Genomic DNA, 17,273 nt, shown 5'->3' on the forward strand with positions numbered 1-17,273 from the left:
AATAATGCCCTCAAATCCAACAATGCCCCTCAAATCCTCTTTAGCAGCACTGAGTACACCAGCCTTCCCCACACGGGTACCTTCCTGATGTGTCGGACTGCAACTCCCAGCATGCTGATTGGGAATGATGGGACTTGTAGTCCAACACATCTGGAGGAGACCAGGTTGGGGAAGGATGGAGTAGTGCAACCAGCCCAGGGCAGATGGTCCAAGTATGCAGACTCACATATATGGGATTGGGGGTCATATTATTGAAACCCTGGGAGGAAACATTCTTTGTATTTAACCTTTTGCCCAGTGTCTCACCGACAAGGGATCTGAACTCACGCAAATTTCAGTGGTGGATGCCGGTGGTCAGTGCATTATGAATGAATTGGTCAAGCCCAAATTACCAATAAGGAATTACCTCACCAGGTAACCTGTTTACAATTTTATTTCTATTTATTTAATTGTTTCTTCAAAGTAAAAACAAAGAGTAGCAAATTTAAGTCCCCCGTGTGTGAATCAATTTCTTTACAGTCTTTCTGATCCCTCAGGACCTCTTTTGGGGGCTATCAAGATTATCTGATAAATTTATCACTCAGCACCCTAATAGATGATGCCAGAGAGTTCTGTGTGTCTTAGGAGTTTGTCGTGTATTCTTCTCGATATTAGAAAATTCAGTAAATGGAGGCTATGTTTTATAAAAAGTGTTGATTTCTACTTGGCCTTTGTGTACCTGAAGTTTAGTGAGTTTCTCTATTAGTGCAAGGTCCCAGTTTTTGGGGTTCCGTATGATAAGAGGAAGTTCATTTGCTGATTTCCAGTTAGCAGCGATATGACCAACCTGGCTGCTGTCCCGAAAACTGTCAGGTGCTGTTTAGAACGTATTTGTGTATTAGGGTCCATATACGTCGAGGGCGACCCTCTGAGCGCCTCCTGCAAGAGAGGCTCGAAGGGTGGTGACAAGAGGGCCTTCTCAGTGGTGGCCCCCCAACTTCCCCACTCAGGCCTGCCTGGCACCAACGCCATCACCTCTTTAACACCAGCTTAAGTCTGCCCTCTTCTCCCAGGCATTTAATGGCATATGATGGGGCCATTTATGCCAGTCATATAAACAGGCCCTAGTATTTTATTAAAACCGCTGTCTAATTCTTCTAAATTTTGTATATGTAAATTTTTATGCTCTATTTTTAAATTGTATTTTATCATTTGCGTTGTTGTAAACTGCCCAGAGAGCTTTAGCTATGAGGCAGTATAGAAATCAAAATAATAATTAATTAATAATTAAATAAATATAAAAGAGAAAGTAGTCCCAGTTTTGCAGATAGTATTATATTTTCTGGACTGACTTCACTGGCAAAAGGAAAAACCTGGAGCCAAACCCATATTAGGCACATTCCCAGATTTGGAAGGATTCCAAGCCCATGTATGAAAAAAGAAGTGTTCGTACACCAATTTATTATGCCTTTTAGGGCCAAGTTGAGATGGAGATGTGTGAATGTTGAGATGGCGATGTATGAATCCATCTCCTCTTGCTTTTAAACTCTTTGCAGATAACAGCTGCCAGTGCATCCAATGGGATCAGGACCACAGCGTGGGGAAGATGGATTTCACTTCCCCATGCTGGGTTTTTTTTTTCTGATGAACATCCCCACCCCAACCCCATCAAGGCTGCTGCCTGCCTCAGTAGGAAAAGTGCACATTATTCCCCGGCTGTCTGAAGTGGTACAGACAATTCTGCCACATCAGGATTCTACCATCTCTTTCTCTAGCATGTGTTCGAATAGATCTGAATGGTTTGCCAGTTCATTTACCAATGGGGCTTCATCGAAAGGGAGAAGATCTTTAGCGCCGTCTCAGAATAGTGTCCCCAAAAAGGCTTTGGCCAGATTCGTCCTACCACAGCCTGGCCTTGGCTTGAAAACCCGCCATGCCTTCAAGGCCCTACATATCCTCTCGATTGTGTCTTGAAGTTACTCCGGCGTCACAGAAGAGCTGCTCCTTCCAGTCACGACGACCCTCGCTGACATCCAAGGCCGCCTGAAGAAACTGCTCCCGGCCGACGCGGTTTTAGTGGGTCACTCCTTAAACTTTGACCTCCGAGCTCTGGAAGTGAGTATATCCACTCCGTGGAAGTGGCAGAAAGCGGTGTCCTTTACTTTTGCAGCGCGGTAAAGCAGCAGTTTCTGCTGCTGAAACTCTCCCCACAGCCTGAGTTCGATCCCAGCAGAAGCTGGTTTCAGGCAGCCGGCTCAGGTCGACTCAGGCTTCCATCCTCCCGAGGTCGGTAAAATGAGTACCCAGTTAGCTGGGGGAAAGGTAATAACGACCAGGGAAGGCAACGGCAAACCACCCCGCTATAAGGCCTGCCAAGAAAACGTCAGCGAAAGCTGGCGTCCCTCCGAGAGTCAGTAATGACTCAGTGCTTGCACGAGAGGTTCCTTTCCTTTCCTTACTTTTGCAGCACACAAGGCAATTCCGCAAAGGCGGGGAGAGTTTTTCCGCCCAGCGTTCTTCTACTTCTTTTCCCTCCACGCTTACCTGCTTGGAATTATAGTTTATTTGTGGTTATTGAAAACCCTAAACCTGGTTGGCCACTAAGGGCCCATTCAGACAACACGCTAAGCCGTGGTGAGACCGCTAACCCTTTTGCAGCAAATGGTCAACGAGTGTGTTTAAATCGTGGTTATGTAGACACCATGGTTAGGAATGGTTCAGACGACACGCTAAGCCATAATGTTTAGCTCAAAATGCTTAACCACCCTGGCTTAGCTTGTCGTCTGAACAGGGTCTGTGTGAACAGAATGCTGGACTAGATGGACCCTTGGTCTGATCCAGCACGGCTGTTCTTATGTTCTCTAACCAACGAGAATAGCCGTGATCTGTTTCTGAGTTGTTGGGTATATATATGGAAAACCAGTTGCCAGCTTCCTATGAATGCCGTCCTTCCAGATGTTTACATTTCCTGATTCTTTCTCCCCCACCCCACCTTCTTCCAGATGGTTCATCCGAGAGTTATAGACACTTCGCTTCTATTTGCCAGGAAAGGCGGGAGACGGTTCAAGCTCAAGTTCTTAGCCGAAGCTGTTTTAGGGTAAGACGTCCCCTGCTCTGCTGTCGCTTGTAGCTCCCAGTCCTTTGTAATAAGAAAAGTTTTGAATTGCTGCGCACCTTGGAAGGAAATCCTTCCAGATGGAAGGGTAATTAGGAGAGCAGTCCTGTACCCGTTTAGCTAGGAGGAAGCTTCATTGAACTCAGAAGTGCTCATGGGTGGGATAGCGCTGGACGTCAGCCTGACGCTCGTAAGCCGCCCAGAGAGCTTCGGCTACAGGACAGTATATAAATGCAATAAATAAATAAAGCCGCGCAAGCCCTCGAGGCAAACAGTTGCCTTTTTGGCTGACGCAGCTCTGTAATGTAGCATCTCCAGTCACCATGGCCGACAGAATGAACGGAGGTTCTTGTCCAACACTAAATTGTGGTAGCCTGATAAAGGCAATCCTAATTATAGGGACTGTTCTAAGGACATCAAAACCACACGGCTGGGTCAGAGCGAAAGGCCCATATTTCGTAAAACTGCATTTCCAACGCCAGCCAGCCAGCTGCCTCCGGGAAGGCGGCAAGTTGGGCAAGAGAGCAGCAGCCTTTCCCCCTGTATTTTACACTCCACTGTTTAGTACTTTGAGGTATACTGCTTCAGAACACGGGGGCTCCATTTAGCTAACATGGCTAATAGCCGAGTGGCAGCCTGCAGGGTAGTGTGGTGTAGTGGCTAAGGTGTCGGACTGGGAGTTGGGAGATCCTAGTTCTAGTCCCCACTCGGCCATGGAAACCCACTGGGTGACTTTGGGCCAGTCACAGACTCTCAGCCCAACCTGCCTCACAGGGTTGTTGTTGTGAGGATATCATGGAGAGGAGGAGGATTATGTATGCCGCCTTGGGTTCCTTGGAGGCAAAAAGGCAGGATATAAATGTAATAAATAAATAAATAATAACATTTCACAGCGAACCTAATCCACACTTCCTAAACCAATGTGCAAAACCAAAACACTGTTATACTTTGGCGTTTGCATGTCTCCAATTTTTGCAGGGCAGTCCTCCAACCACAAAAGGCATTATTTAATATTTCCTTACGCTGTTGTATTTTATGGTTTTAAGTCTTGATTTGTGAGCAGCCTCTGACTGTCAGTTAGTATAAAAATGTAATCGCCATCCCCATCCCTGTACTTAGCCTTTGAGCGTTTTGCTTTCCTGCTGTAGGAAAGAAATCCAGCGAGAAGACAAAAAGGGGCATGATCCAACAGAAGATGCTAGGTGTACCCTTGAATTGGCCCAGTATTTCATTAACCAGGGACCCAGGAAGGTATGTAACAGGGCATTATTCATACATTTCTTTTAAAAAAGCAAAATAGCTGTTATTATATTACGAGTGGAGGCCTGATGATAGGTTGATGGGGGGGGGGGGGGGAAATACCAGGGAGCAAAAGCAAAATGAAACATAAGCACCCAAAGACAACCAAGAGTCTTGTGGCACTGACCAATTTATTTTGGCAAAAGCTTTTATGGGCTGCAGCCCACAGAACACGTCCTGCCATTTGTGTCCTGCCGTCAGATCAGAGACCTCCGTCTGTAATTGAATGCAAACTTCCTAGGGGAGAGAGCGTCTTGTAACGTTCGTGAACTTCGCCCTAGGTAGCAGAGCTAAACCTGGAAGCTAGATGGCTACAGCAAAGGAACGCGGGAGAGGAGCAGAGCTGTGGTCTGCCGAAGCAAAAGAACGGGCCCCAGAAAGGGGTGCAAAAACCCACCCAGTGGTAAATAGCCTTTCTTGCTTTTAATTCCCCTTTTTGGAAAACTGCAGCCGTGCCGGGACGTGCTCATCAGAATTCCTTGCAGTGCCTTTACGCCACATATCCCAGCTCTTAAATGTACTGGCAGAGTCTCTGGAAAGAACGCTGTGCAAATAAGCTGTCCCACATAAAAAACCAAAACCTGTATTCGAATTGCAGGACACGTTTCCTCTTCGGTGATCGGCTTGCATCCACTTAGCGATCCGTGAGCTCACCGTCGCTGCCATTTCTTTTGGCAAAAGCAAACCAGACCTAGCAACCCAACGCGGCGGCCCTCTTCCTCGATAGCAGCGCGGATTCTCACCCCTTGATGGCTTGCATTTCAGTCTGGAATTGACACCTTTAATTCACTCGTTTTGTACAGCAAATCCAGACCTCGTGATCAGCCTGTTGCATTTCCAATTTTCCTACGTTGTCCTCCTGTGTCTCCCTCCCCCCGCCCGCCGCCGAGCTGATTTGGAGTAATTCTCTTGAAATAAAATGCTCAGAGGCGCCTATTTCCACGATTCTGGGTCCTCCCTTCCTGAGCCACTGTTTTGTTGCCACAGGATGTAGTGATGGCCACCAATTTGGATGGTTTTAAAAGGGGGTGGGTGGATAAATTCCTGAAGGCTATCAATGGCTACTGGTCCTGATGGTTGTGTGCTACCTCCAGTATCCGAGGCAGTAAGCTTGTGTGCAACAGTTGCTGGGGAACATGGGTGGGAGGGTGCTGTTGCACCCGTGTCCTGCTTGTGGGTTTTCTGTTGACAGCTGGTCAGCCACTATGTGAACAGAACGCTGGACTGGATGGACCCTTGGTCTGATCCAGCATCAGGGCTCTTGTGTTCTTTTCTGGCTCTGCTTGGTGGGTTGGGAGGTCCGAGTGAAAACCAAGATCCTGCAAGCCTAATGCCCACCCCTGTTCCAGTGCGCTATATAAACGTGAAGCATGATTTTAAGGGAGTAATAGGTGTTAAAAACGGCATTGGGTTTGTTTGTTTTTTCATTGACTTTCCTTTCCTTTCCGCCTCTTAGCCTTCTCAACCTCCTGCACTCAATGGGTCGAAAAACGTTGCTTCTCGGAGGACAGAATGAAGCTCCTTCCTCCAACCGTTTGAACCCTACAGACCCTCTAAATAAGCAAGTGAGTTGCAGATACCCCTCCGGGATTCCACGTTTTCACTTTATGAAGCTGAGAAGCACACGGCCTTGGTCCTTCCCAGTGGAAACGTACCGAGCTAATTTGGAGAAGTTAATCCTTGCGTTGTCCCCAAGTCGGCGCCTACATCGGGGGTCGGCGTCAACAGGCACGTGTTAAGGCCCCTAGCCTTTCAGGGGGGCCCGCTGCTGATTCCCACAGAGCCTTCTGGTCCTGTTGCTCCTTCTCCGTGCTGTTGCCGCCTATTCACCTGCCCTCTTAGAAAATGCAAGGAGTAACAAGAGTGAAAAAATGGAGTGGCAACCAAGTCATTTCCTTCGTTCCCTCTCTCAATGGTTGTGCAGATTGGGCCCAGAGGAAGCAGGCAAGGGTGACAGTGATTAAGTGGGTTAAGTCAGAGATAGAGGCCTCCTGAGGGCATCTTGTCCAAGCCTCCTGTCCCTCCCCTCCCCAAAACATCCTCTGCAGCTTCCCTGAACGGTTGATACCCCCATGTTTTAAATTTCCAGTATACAGCAAGGGGGGAGAAACAGCCTGTGAGACTCCACCTAGAGCAGAGGTAGGCAAGTAGCTGCTCCCAGATGTTTGGGACTTCAACTCCCATCAATCCCAACCAAGCTGGCTGGGATTGATGGGAGGTGTAGTCCAGAACACCCGGAGGCCACCAGGTTGCCTTATCCCTGCCCTACAGCCATTTGGTCCATCAATAATACTTCTGGAAAGTAGATATCCCCCAAACCAGTCATCTTAGCCATCAAAGCTTTTAGTCTGGCTGATATTGGGTGTCAGGAGCTACCAGGAACGTGTGGACTTCTGTGTTCCTGTTTTAAGCTGCAGTGCAAAGTCTGCACGCATTAAAAGCGTTTGGAAGCTCCACAGTGACTCCACCCACCCTGGCTGCCCATTGGCTCCTCCTAACCCGGAAGGACTATAAGGGCTTCCGGGTCGGGGCTGGAACATTGCTTGGGCCATGACAGCATCCTCTTTCCCTGGCACATTGGCTGCTGCCTCCACACCTGGTCCTTGCTCAATTGCAGGGTCTTAACAACCCAGAGTTGACGCTTAGTTTTCCACGCATCCCCGTTCGCAGTCCGTTGAACCTGAAAGTCTCCTATTCCATTTTGTCCCCTTTCTAGGTTTTCCAGAGCACCCTGGGAGAGATTCCGGGCTCCTCCTTCAGCGTAATTCAATTTGCTTTGGATTCAAAGCACGTTACCCCTGACCTCATTGCAGAAATGGGTTCCAAGGTAAATGGAGCTTCCCGATATTCGAGGCAGAAAGCAGGTCGGGATCTACTGGTAGCTCTCTGGGTGGTTTGCTGTAGGTTTGTCAGGATTTGTTATTTGATTGATTGATTTATTACACTTATGGAAAGGAACCTCTCGTGCAAGCACTGAGTCATTGCTGACTCTTGGAGGGACGCCAGCTTTTGCTGATGTTTTCTTTGCAGGCCTTATAGCGGGGTGGTTTGCCATTGCCTTCCCCGGCCGTTATTACCTTTCCCCCAGCTAACTGGGTACTCGTTTTACCGACCTCGGGAGGATGGAAGGCTGAGTCGACCTGAGCCGGCTGCCTGAAACCAGCTTCCGCTGGGCTCGAACTCAGGCCGTGGGGAGAGTTTCAGCTGCAGAAACTGCTGCTTTACCGCTCTGCGCCACACGAGGCTCTACACTTATATCCCTCCTTTTTTCCTCCAAGGAACCCAAGGCGGCATACATAATCCTCCTCCTCTCCATTTTATCCTCACAACAACACCCCTGTGAGGTAGTATGTTTCCATGGCCAAGTGGGGTCTTGAACCCGGATCTCCCAACTCCCAGTCCAACACTCTAGCCACTACACCACACTGGGATTTTTGTATCCCGTAATAGCAACAATAAGCAAAAGCTCCCCTCTCCCTAAATTAGGCTAATGTGAGGTCGTTGTTGTTTTGGTGGGGGGCAGATTTGGGTTTGGGGTTGTGGGTTGATGGGATCCCCTTCCCTGAGAGGCTGATCCTAGCACCTGTGTTGTAACTCGTTCAGCACCGGATGAAGAGCATTTTTATTCTCCCAAGTGTTTTTCCCCCAGGTCATTTGCAGATAATTTTAAGACCTTTTTAAGCTCCCCAATGGATATTGTTCCCTTGTTGCTGATTTTATCTATTTAGTTTGTTCTGCCATGGTGGGTTTTAGCGGTCTTTTTATTTTAGAAGTTCTAAACCGCCCAGAGGACTACGTTGAGTAGGTGGCATTTGTAAGTGTTAAAATTGGCCACCTGGAGGACCCAGCAGGGCCAGATATGGCCCCTAACTCTAGGGTGACCATATGGAAAGGAGGACCGGGCTCCTGCATCTTCAACGGTTGTATTGAAAAAGGAATTTCAGCAGGTGCCATTTGTATGCATGCAGCGCCTGGTGAAATTCCCTCTTCATCACAACAGTTAAAGCTGTAGGGGCCCTGCCCTCTTTTGTATTTGGTCAAGAGGGCAGGGCTCCTGCAGCTTTAACAGTTGTGATGAAGAGGGAATTTCACCAGGTTCTCCATATATACAAATGACACCTGCTGAAATTCCCTTTTCAATACAACCGTTGAAGATGCAGGAGCCCTGTCCTCCTTTCCATATGGACACTCTACCTAACTCTGACATTCCACATCCCATGTTCTCTGAACTTGTGGGAAAGGGGGAGTTAAACCAAAAACAGATTCGGAAGTTTACAGTACTGAGAGGTGAGGAGCCAGGTTTTTTAAAAAATATCATTTGTCCCCTGTTCTTAAATCCCAGCATTCACCCTTCTTCCCATAGATGAGGGCCAAGCTGGCCAACATGCTTACGGTCTATGCAGGCCCATTTGGCAAAGACGTTTGCCTGAAGTCTATGAAGAGAACCTTCAAGAAGTACGGCCATATTCAGTCGATGAAGATCCTTACAGAAACCTTCAAGGTGAATAGCAAAGCAAAACGGTAGCGCTGGGATAGGCAGCGCAAGGCCCGCTAGCTGAATCTGTCTTTCTGTGTGTCCGTCTTCTCCCCTGGCTGTGCAGCCCTATGTTGCTGGCTTCCCCTAATGCAGGCGGTCAGGTGGAAACTCTTCTTCAGCGTGGAGGCCTGTTGCAAAATGGGGAAGGTCCCAAGGGCCACATGTGTAGGTGGGGTCAAAGGCAGAGTCAGCGGGGCCAAACGTGATTGCTACCATTTTAAGCCTACTCAGAAGTAAGCTGGACAACGCTTCTGCCTGCCTACTCAGAAGTAAGGGGGATGGAATCACTCAGCAGTGCTTCCAAATAGCATCCCAAACCCTGTGCGTATCTACACACCAAGTAGGCAGGTCTCCTGCCTGCAAAAGGTACACCACAAATCTGTGCAGCAGCTGTGTTTATCAGCCCCGGATCATTAAGCCTCAAGCAAGCCAATCTATTGCAATCTTCCCCTTTTCCAAAGCCCCACGTCTGTATCCAGTATGAAGTTCTAGAGGCTGCTCAGCTTGCGGTGGAGAGTCTGAATGGAGCGGAAGTTGGGGGATCTTTCATCAAGGTAAACTTGGGACCAACCAGCTCTTGTGTTTGCGGCGTTGCTGGAAAGAGAGCAGCAGCAGGGTCTTTTTTTCCTGCCATTGTAGCCACCAAGCTCATCAGCCTGTCACTTCTGATGGAATCGAACCCACATTCTGCCAAACGCTTTGGCCAGACCAGTACGTATTCGCTCGCCTATGGCGCATAGGAATCACCTCTAGGTGAATAGGCTGGGAAAGGAGGCAAAAGTTAGCCTAAAGAGGGAAACAAACTAAGATCGGTGTGTGCGGGCGGGGGGCGGGGGAGGAATTGAGTGGGTTGATAGGTTTTGCGGACATTGATCAATCTGTCCATTTAGCACTGTCCTTCTCGTATTCCTATCAGTTGGGATTCGGAGGCCTACTGTTACCGGAGGTGATATCCGGCCATCTTGACTTGGAGCCCTTGAGCTACGGTCCCTTCGCCAACTCTGCCGGAACTTGGAGCTGTGTCTTTGCCTCTTGGGGACTCAAACATACACACTCTCTCTTGCAACGCACAGCTCCCCAACCCGACCTTCCCCCCCCCCTCCCGGATGGAGGGGGTTGGGAACACGCTCCGCAGGACGCTGCCAGGTTGTTGTGTATTTCTGTTTGGTGCCTTCAGGTTCAGAGACCCGTCACCGAAATGACACTAGATTGTGAGATTCTGGTGAAAGAGCTGGAAAGGGACGCAGACAACGAAGGTGTCCTTTACCTGGCAGGCTTGGGGAAGACGCCGACAGAGACAGAGCTGCAAGAGAAATTGGGTCGTTTGAAAGATTTAAGTTCTGTTTTTCGGCCAAGGGATCCCAGAACTGGAAGAGAGAGGAATTACTGTTTTCTGAGTAAGTACGACATGGACAAGTGGGGCTGCAACAAAATGTTGTCGCGTGGGTTGCTCCCTGTGCAGGATTTCAGCCACTCTATTCCATTCCACGACACACACACCCCACGAGTGGGTTAATGTTCTGTGGCCAGGGAACATGCTCAGTCCTCTTTGCATTATTTTGGAGGTAAAAACACACACACAATTAATTGCAAAAGCTCCCCCAGATTAATTGGTCAGCAGATTTTATCATTTTTTATTAACTGTAGGACAGGCACTTATAGAAGTTGCATATCGTAAGCACCATTTTAAAATAGGCACTCTCTTCTTAGGAAGGGGAGAATGACTCTTTTAAGGATGTCTGCTTGTGCATCATCTAAAAAGAAAGAGTTGAGTCCAGATTTAGTCATCCTTAGACTAGACCCATTGAAATCAATGTGATGTGAATTACTCATGACTCATTCATGTGTCATTGATTTCAGTGGGTCTGTTCTAACTACGACTAAATCTGGATCCATCCCAAAGAAAATATGCAGCGAAAGTCAGTGTTCATTATTCATCCCAGTTGAGGAAAAAGCATTTATTGAGTGAGGGTGTTCTTGTATTTCTTGTTCAGAATTCCAGACGACAGAAAGTGCCTCCAGCGCCCTCAAAACCATAGAGGAGCAGACGGCCAGAGGCAGCAAGCTGCAGAGCAGGAGGGCCCTGACGCCAACTCGTCTCCACCAGTGGGTGTCTTGTGTAAACCAAAATGGCGGAAAGCTTGCAGCGCCCCGCCCATGCCACGGGACCCGCCTCCAGGAAGAACAGCAGTCCTTTGCTGTGGTGAGCTGACGGCCTTGCTTTCCCCTACATGTTCGAAATGTGATAGATCAAAGAAAGTTGTGGGCAGTGGTGTGAATGCCAAGTTCAGATCGAAGAATCTCCAGTAGCTTCCTGTTATTGGGGGTTTGGCGACCTCTGGAGGTTGGAGGACCACATTGCAACCCACTGAGGGCTGCACCCTGAGCTGCCAAAATTGCCATCGAATTTACTGCCACAGAACCGAAAACCAACAACGATTTTTTTAAATGCAAAGGAACAAGGCAAATACCTTGTTTGCAGGCCAAATTATACTCCCGGGCCAAGTCAGCTATAGCATATGGAAGGGTATTATTTGCGCCACTACTGCAAATGCCCTGGAACGTTGCTAGAAGGCGAGGTCTTTCAGAAGCAAGACTAGGGAGTAACAGAGCAAATGGTTTGCAGGTAGAAAGCCCCAGGTTCAATCCCAGCACTTCCAGTTGAAGCAGGGGTGCTTAACCTGAGGCTTGCAGACTAAATCCCCACCCCCAGGGTTCCCAAATGACCACGCTCTTTCCCCCCAAATGCCAGTTGTTCGATAGCTTCCTGGCATTTGTTCAGTTCTCCCCCCGTCCCCATTCTAAAACATTGAAATGTCTCTTCTAAGGCTGAGTTACTTGGCACTAAGAGCTTTAAGCAGAACTATGCTTGGGGGAGGGGCTTGTACCTTGGCCCCGCTCACCACTAGAATGCAGTCCCTGAGAGCTGCTCAGAAATGGGGTTCAACATGCCTGCGTTTGAGGATCTGGGCGAGATTCCTCCACCTTAAAAATCCTGAAGAACTGCTGCAGAGTAGACAATGCTAGGCTAGCGAGGTCAGTGGTTTGACATGGTATAAGGCATCTTTATTTGCCCTAATGACTTTATACACACACACACATTTTTAGCAATTGCCATTAAAATGAGGGCTGCAATTGCACCGAGTTTCAAATTATTTAATTTTAGCCCTAATTGTATTTAATGTTTTATTTGCTGGGTGTCGCTGAGTTTTCTATGTTAAGGATTTTGTCTTTCCTTGAACACTGGACATTTCTCGTCTGTTTTTTGTTTCATGTTCAGTTGTTTTAAATTGCAGTGGCCAGTGGCTTGGTGCAAATAAAATTTGATTTGATTTGAATATGTTGAGAGAGAGATACACACACACACACACACACACAGAGGATAGAATTTGGGGCACCAGCTTTTAAAGTCACTAGAAGGTTTTAGCATCTGTCATTTTCAGCTCTTTCCTATTGACCCTTTTAGCCTTGTGCTTTAATTGTGTGGACATCGGGGCAATCTGCACATTCACAAAGTACTTAAACAATCAATTTGTGGTGGGCATTTTCATTGAAATCTTAAGCATCAGAGAGCCTGTCGCCAATTTTCTTTCGGCCGCTGTGAAATAACTGTCTTTTGCCCTTCCCAAGGTTGTGTTCTGGTTGGTTGAAAGTGTGTGTGGGGGGGGGCTGTTCCTTGGTTGTTGTTTATTTAAGTTTAATGACAGGCTTCATGTTTTTTACACAGGAGCAGGATTTTAAAAAAGCCATGAAGGCGTTCGACCGCCGAGTCAAAAAGCTCTACAGATCCCTGCCAGATCACACGCTCTGTGTCATTCTCTTACCAGGCACAAACAGGTGAGATTCTCTTAGGATGTCGTGAAGTTTTTTTCACCTCCTTTCACTGAATTCTAATATTAGAAACTAAGGTTTTCATCCAGAAAAATGTGTGTTTCACCTCTTACACCCCGTGTTTGGCTTTCTCTATTACCCCCTCCCTTTTTTTTTTTTAACTTGCCTGTGTTATGGGGCGTTGGACCAGAACGTAATGTATTTAAAATACCCCTTTCTGTGGTTAGTATTCAAAGCAGCTCACAAGAAATAATAGATTTAAAAGTGTCGGAAGAAAACACCCGAGGTGTCAGCCTGTGAAGTTATCAACAGGGAATCAATCGGGCTGGTTGGTTATCAAGTAGATCCGCACTTTGAAATCTGGCCTTTGGCTCCGTCTGACACACGGCTATTCCGAGGCAGGTCAAGGCAACGTCCGGTTTGAGGAAACGACTCAAAAGCTTTTCCAGTATTGATCAGCGATAGGCTGCTGACGCAGCAGAAAGAAAGGGCCGCTCTTAATGGGGTCTAATGCGCTAACATCAACTAGGCCTCCATTAGGATGTCTGCTCAGAAGACGGGACAATTTGCAGCTCGATGCTTGTAGAGAATCGAGAACCGTAAAGGTGATGAAAAGGAAGGGTGATTTTGCTCCTGCCTTCCTTTGCATGCCTCTTGCCAGACGTAGCTGGTGCTCCCTCAGCCAGCTGGGCAATACCGAAGGAAGTACAAAAATTGGTAGAGTGTTGACCATAGCACAGTTCTCTCCTGTAGCTTGAAAGAAAAAGTGTGTCATGATGTTAGCTTTTCCGTCATGCGCACAGCGGGGCCAGCATCGAAGCACAGCAGGCGCCAGAACACGCCGACATGTTGACCTGGTTTGCACATCACGACAACCCGTTGGTTAAATGATTTTTCAACCATGTATTGCGCCGGAGAAACAGAATGGGGCTTCTATATCTCTCCATAAAAATGCAGTTTGGGCTCTAGGACCTTCCACTTCTGATTGCCAGAGAGGACCTAGATTCCGCAACCAAAATTGCGTACACCAGCTGCACCCTTCACATTTCAGTTTAATTTAGTCCGTTTCCAAAATCTCTGTGCCTCATTGAATTAGGAATTAATTGTTTCCCAGGCTGGGAAAACAGATGTAGTGGGTAGGAAAGTATTGAACCGAGTGATAGAGGCCCCGTTCAGACAACATACGCTAAGCTATGCTGCTTAACCACAAAATGATGCATTCCATTAACCATTTTGTGGTTAAGCAGCATGGTTTAGCGTGTTGTCTGAATGGGGCCAGGGGTTGGGAGAACTAACACAAAAGTGCTGTCTATAAACAGGGAGTGTGTGTGTTTAATTCCCCATAATTTGTATGGGGAATTAAATATATCCAGGACTGTGAAAACAGATGAAAAGGGTGGAGGAAAGGATAGAGGTGAGTGGTAGAGACTGGGAAAATTATTATTATTATTATTATTATTATTATTATTATTATTATTATTATTTATTTATTTATTTATATAGCACCATCAATGTACATGGTTATTAATGCAAAAGGGCACTCTATAAAATTGGAGAATGTATGTAGATTTATTTAAATTTTCAGTTTACTAGCTTCCTTCCCTGTATTTCATAACGGGCCTGTTTGGATTTCACAGTAATCCAGAACTTTAAAGCTCATGAACGAGCAAAGTGTGTGAGCCCAGGCTGCTCAATGGCTCCCCTTTGCCTCCTTCTGCAGGCGGGAATAGATGAACCAATCAGGGAACCTCCACCCGCGGTTCATTTAGTGTCACAGCCGAACTGGGATCCCTGACGTGTTGCTCTCCTAACGAGCCAGAATCATCATCCACGGTTTGTTATTGGCATACAAAGAGAGCGGTGAGGCAGGGATCCCTATTCGGTCAGAACGCGAAACGGAATCACTGAGGGATGTTTCCGTGTTGTTTAGCTGCCCCAGGAGGAGCCAAGTGGAAATTTCGGTTTGCTGTTATTCCTGAACCTGACCGATGCATCAATCCAGGTTTCCCCCACCTGCTTTCACCCGGTGTCACATACAAGACAATCCCACCTACGTTTCAAAGCGAATGCATGGTTCTATTTATTACACGTTGATAGAACGTTTAGCCACTTATGTATGCTTATCCAGAGGTGTAATGAAAGGTGAGGAGAGGACAGCCTTTTGCCGCCAGGACAGGGGTTAAAGGCTCCTATGAGATCCCCCCTCCCACCATCCGAGGGCTTGGGCGGTCTCGCAGAGCACCTGGGTGAACGCCCCCCGCTCTCGATAATGTCTGGGATGTTTTGGTGGAAGGAAGCCCTTAAATTGCCTGCATTCTCATCGGCTAAGCCTGCGGCTCTTAACGTCCAGATGCGGGGCAATCTACTCGAGGGTATTGTTTGCTGCTCCGTGGCTCTCCTGTATCTTCTCCATGCAAGCGTTCCAGGGCTTATTTGTCAAGGGCTTAAAGGCCGGCGGGGTGGGGGTGGGTGGATGGAATAAGCACCCTAGAGGCTAGACCAGCTTGGCTGTGGAAGGGACTCTGCTGCCACGTCTTAGTTTGTGTGCAGTAATCCTTTTAACGTGCTGCAGCAGTTGCTAGAGGTCTTCTCCCCCTCCCCCACCCCCACCCGAGTCTTTGCTAAGCTCCACATGCAACATCACATTAGCTTAATCAGCCACGGGGGAGGCCTGAGTGCAGGGATAAGCCACGGCAGGCCCTTTTTAATTCGCTTTGCCTCCGTCCTTTGATCCTAAGCCCTCGGTGCTGATTATTTGAAGCCGGAGTGTGTGTGTGTGTGTGTGTTGCTTAAGAGTAGTCATTTTGCTGCAGATAAGCCTCAGGTCATAGACAGGATTTGATTCATTCTTGTATTTTCCTGTTCTTTGTTAAGACTTGAAAGCGGGCCAGTGTGTGCTCTGACACCAAGTACACACGCTCGGCAATAGCGGCGGATGTGCATCTTGAAGCCGCTCTGTCTGCTCGCCTCCACGCTATAACCGGGGGAGGTCTCAAAATGTACAGTGTGTATCTTACGGGTGGGAGAGAGAACGGCCGCCTCCACAACAGTATTTGGGCATCGAGGCCAGCTTCTAGGTACCTGCTTCATCCAACTCCTTGACCTTCTAAGCTGTGGTCCAGCAGTTAGTTGTACCAAACTGATAGCGTACAGATTCACACACAGCACTCTGGAAGTTGTTCTGATAGCACAGGAAGCTTCTTTGGGGATGCCAACTTTGGAACCAGCTCCTGAAACTGTGTCCCTCTAACCAGCAGCTTGATCCGCAGCACTGCTTTGTTCCTTCAGACCTTCTTCTTCTGTTTTCTGTAGGGCTCTGCATGCACGCACACACACACTGTCTGCTTCGCAGGTCGATTCGGAGTTTCCGAATCGACGCAGATCAAGATTCGCCTCTCAGAATTATTCAGACATCCACCGGGCCGGACGGACGCCTGTCCGTCGAATAAAAGTAACGCGCATTCCTTCTCGCTTACTTTGCAGGCTTTCTGAATCGCTCCAAGGCTTCGGCCTGCTGGGAATAAAAGGCGAAAACGCACCTCACAGCTCCTGCTAACGTGCAGCGGCCTTGACGCACCGTTTTATGAGAAACGTCAACTATTTTCATTTAGGTCTGAACGGCAGCAGGGTTCCCTCCTGTTATGTTTTCAACATCAAATATTAAATCATGTTAGAAGTCCATTCAGTGGTTAACACAGTAAGCTGTTTCTTCCTTCCACGCGCTCTGATGGCTGCTAGCCAAATGCCCGGGCTTGCGGGGGGGGGGGGGGAAGGGAGGACAGCATTGAAGAAGCTGGTTGGAGTGTTTTGAGGCACAGCAAAATTTCAGGGGGACAGAATTTTCCGAGTTTAGCAAAAGGGACAGGAATGGACACGCAGCAGACGCTTCATACTGAATAGAACAGTGCCGTTAATTCCTGCTGGCGGGCGAAGGAACCAGTAGGGCGAAGGGAGAGCAGAGGGCGCAAACCGACTGATTCCCTCAATAATACTGAACAATATTAAAACTGGCACCAGAGTCGCACCTAAAATCCCCCACCCTTTTGCGAAGAATTTGAAAAGGGGGCCGGGGTGGGAGGGGAGCATTTTGTCAAATATTCTCCTGCGGAAGGAATGTGTGTGATGTTCTCCCAACGGTTCGTGAGAAGCGCAGAAAGGAAAATGAGAAAGTGTATTAAGAAACGCTTCGGATCAATTTCGACCCACCTGTGCAGGCTCCGTGGGCGAAGGACACAACCTGGCCTGTAATAACGTTAACCTTGAACGTAGCTTAGAACAGGCATACATTGCATTCCATCTCCACTTTGGTACTAACACAGCATCATACAAATGACGACGTTATTTCCTACAAAAGGTGCGTTCTGGATAACAAGGGCTACACAGTTTTCTGCTGTTAAGCCCCATAATTAAACTTTTCATAAATGTTCACGGTCTTAGCATTCTCTCTCTCTCTCTCTCAGACACACACACACACACACACCGCATACCATTCGGCCTGAAGGAAGTAGCACA

The 17,273-nt window shown here is 47.9% G+C and overlaps 1 protein-coding gene across 1 annotated transcript in view; it reads left to right on the forward strand.

Moving 5' to 3' along the window:
* REXO5 (RNA exonuclease 5) overlaps window positions 1–16,431 on the forward strand; it is a 31,302-nt gene extending 14,871 nt beyond the window's left edge. Inside the window, exons 8-20 of the mRNA XM_063142924.1 lie at window positions 299–414; window positions 1,956–2,094; window positions 2,982–3,076; window positions 4,243–4,345; window positions 4,675–4,796; window positions 5,850–5,958; window positions 7,110–7,220; window positions 8,757–8,894; window positions 9,392–9,484; window positions 10,108–10,327; window positions 10,925–11,133; window positions 12,658–12,767; window positions 16,245–16,431. Of these exons, the coding sequence (XP_062998994.1) occupies window positions 299–414; window positions 1,956–2,094; window positions 2,982–3,076; window positions 4,243–4,345; window positions 4,675–4,796; window positions 5,850–5,958; window positions 7,110–7,220; window positions 8,757–8,894; window positions 9,392–9,484; window positions 10,108–10,327; window positions 10,925–11,133; window positions 12,658–12,767; window positions 16,245–16,317 (1,638 nt within the window). The 3' untranslated portion in view covers window positions 16,318–16,431. The remainder of the gene's footprint in view (window positions 1–298; window positions 415–1,955; window positions 2,095–2,981; window positions 3,077–4,242; window positions 4,346–4,674; window positions 4,797–5,849; window positions 5,959–7,109; window positions 7,221–8,756; window positions 8,895–9,391; window positions 9,485–10,107; window positions 10,328–10,924; window positions 11,134–12,657; window positions 12,768–16,244) is intronic.
* The last annotated feature ends 842 nt before the right edge of the window (window positions 16,432–17,273 follow it).

The sequence above is a fragment of the Elgaria multicarinata genome, chromosome 17, assembly GCF_023053635.1.
Source record: "Elgaria multicarinata webbii isolate HBS135686 ecotype San Diego chromosome 17, rElgMul1.1.pri, whole genome shotgun sequence".
NCBI lineage: Eukaryota > Metazoa > Chordata > Lepidosauria > Squamata > Anguidae > Elgaria > Elgaria multicarinata.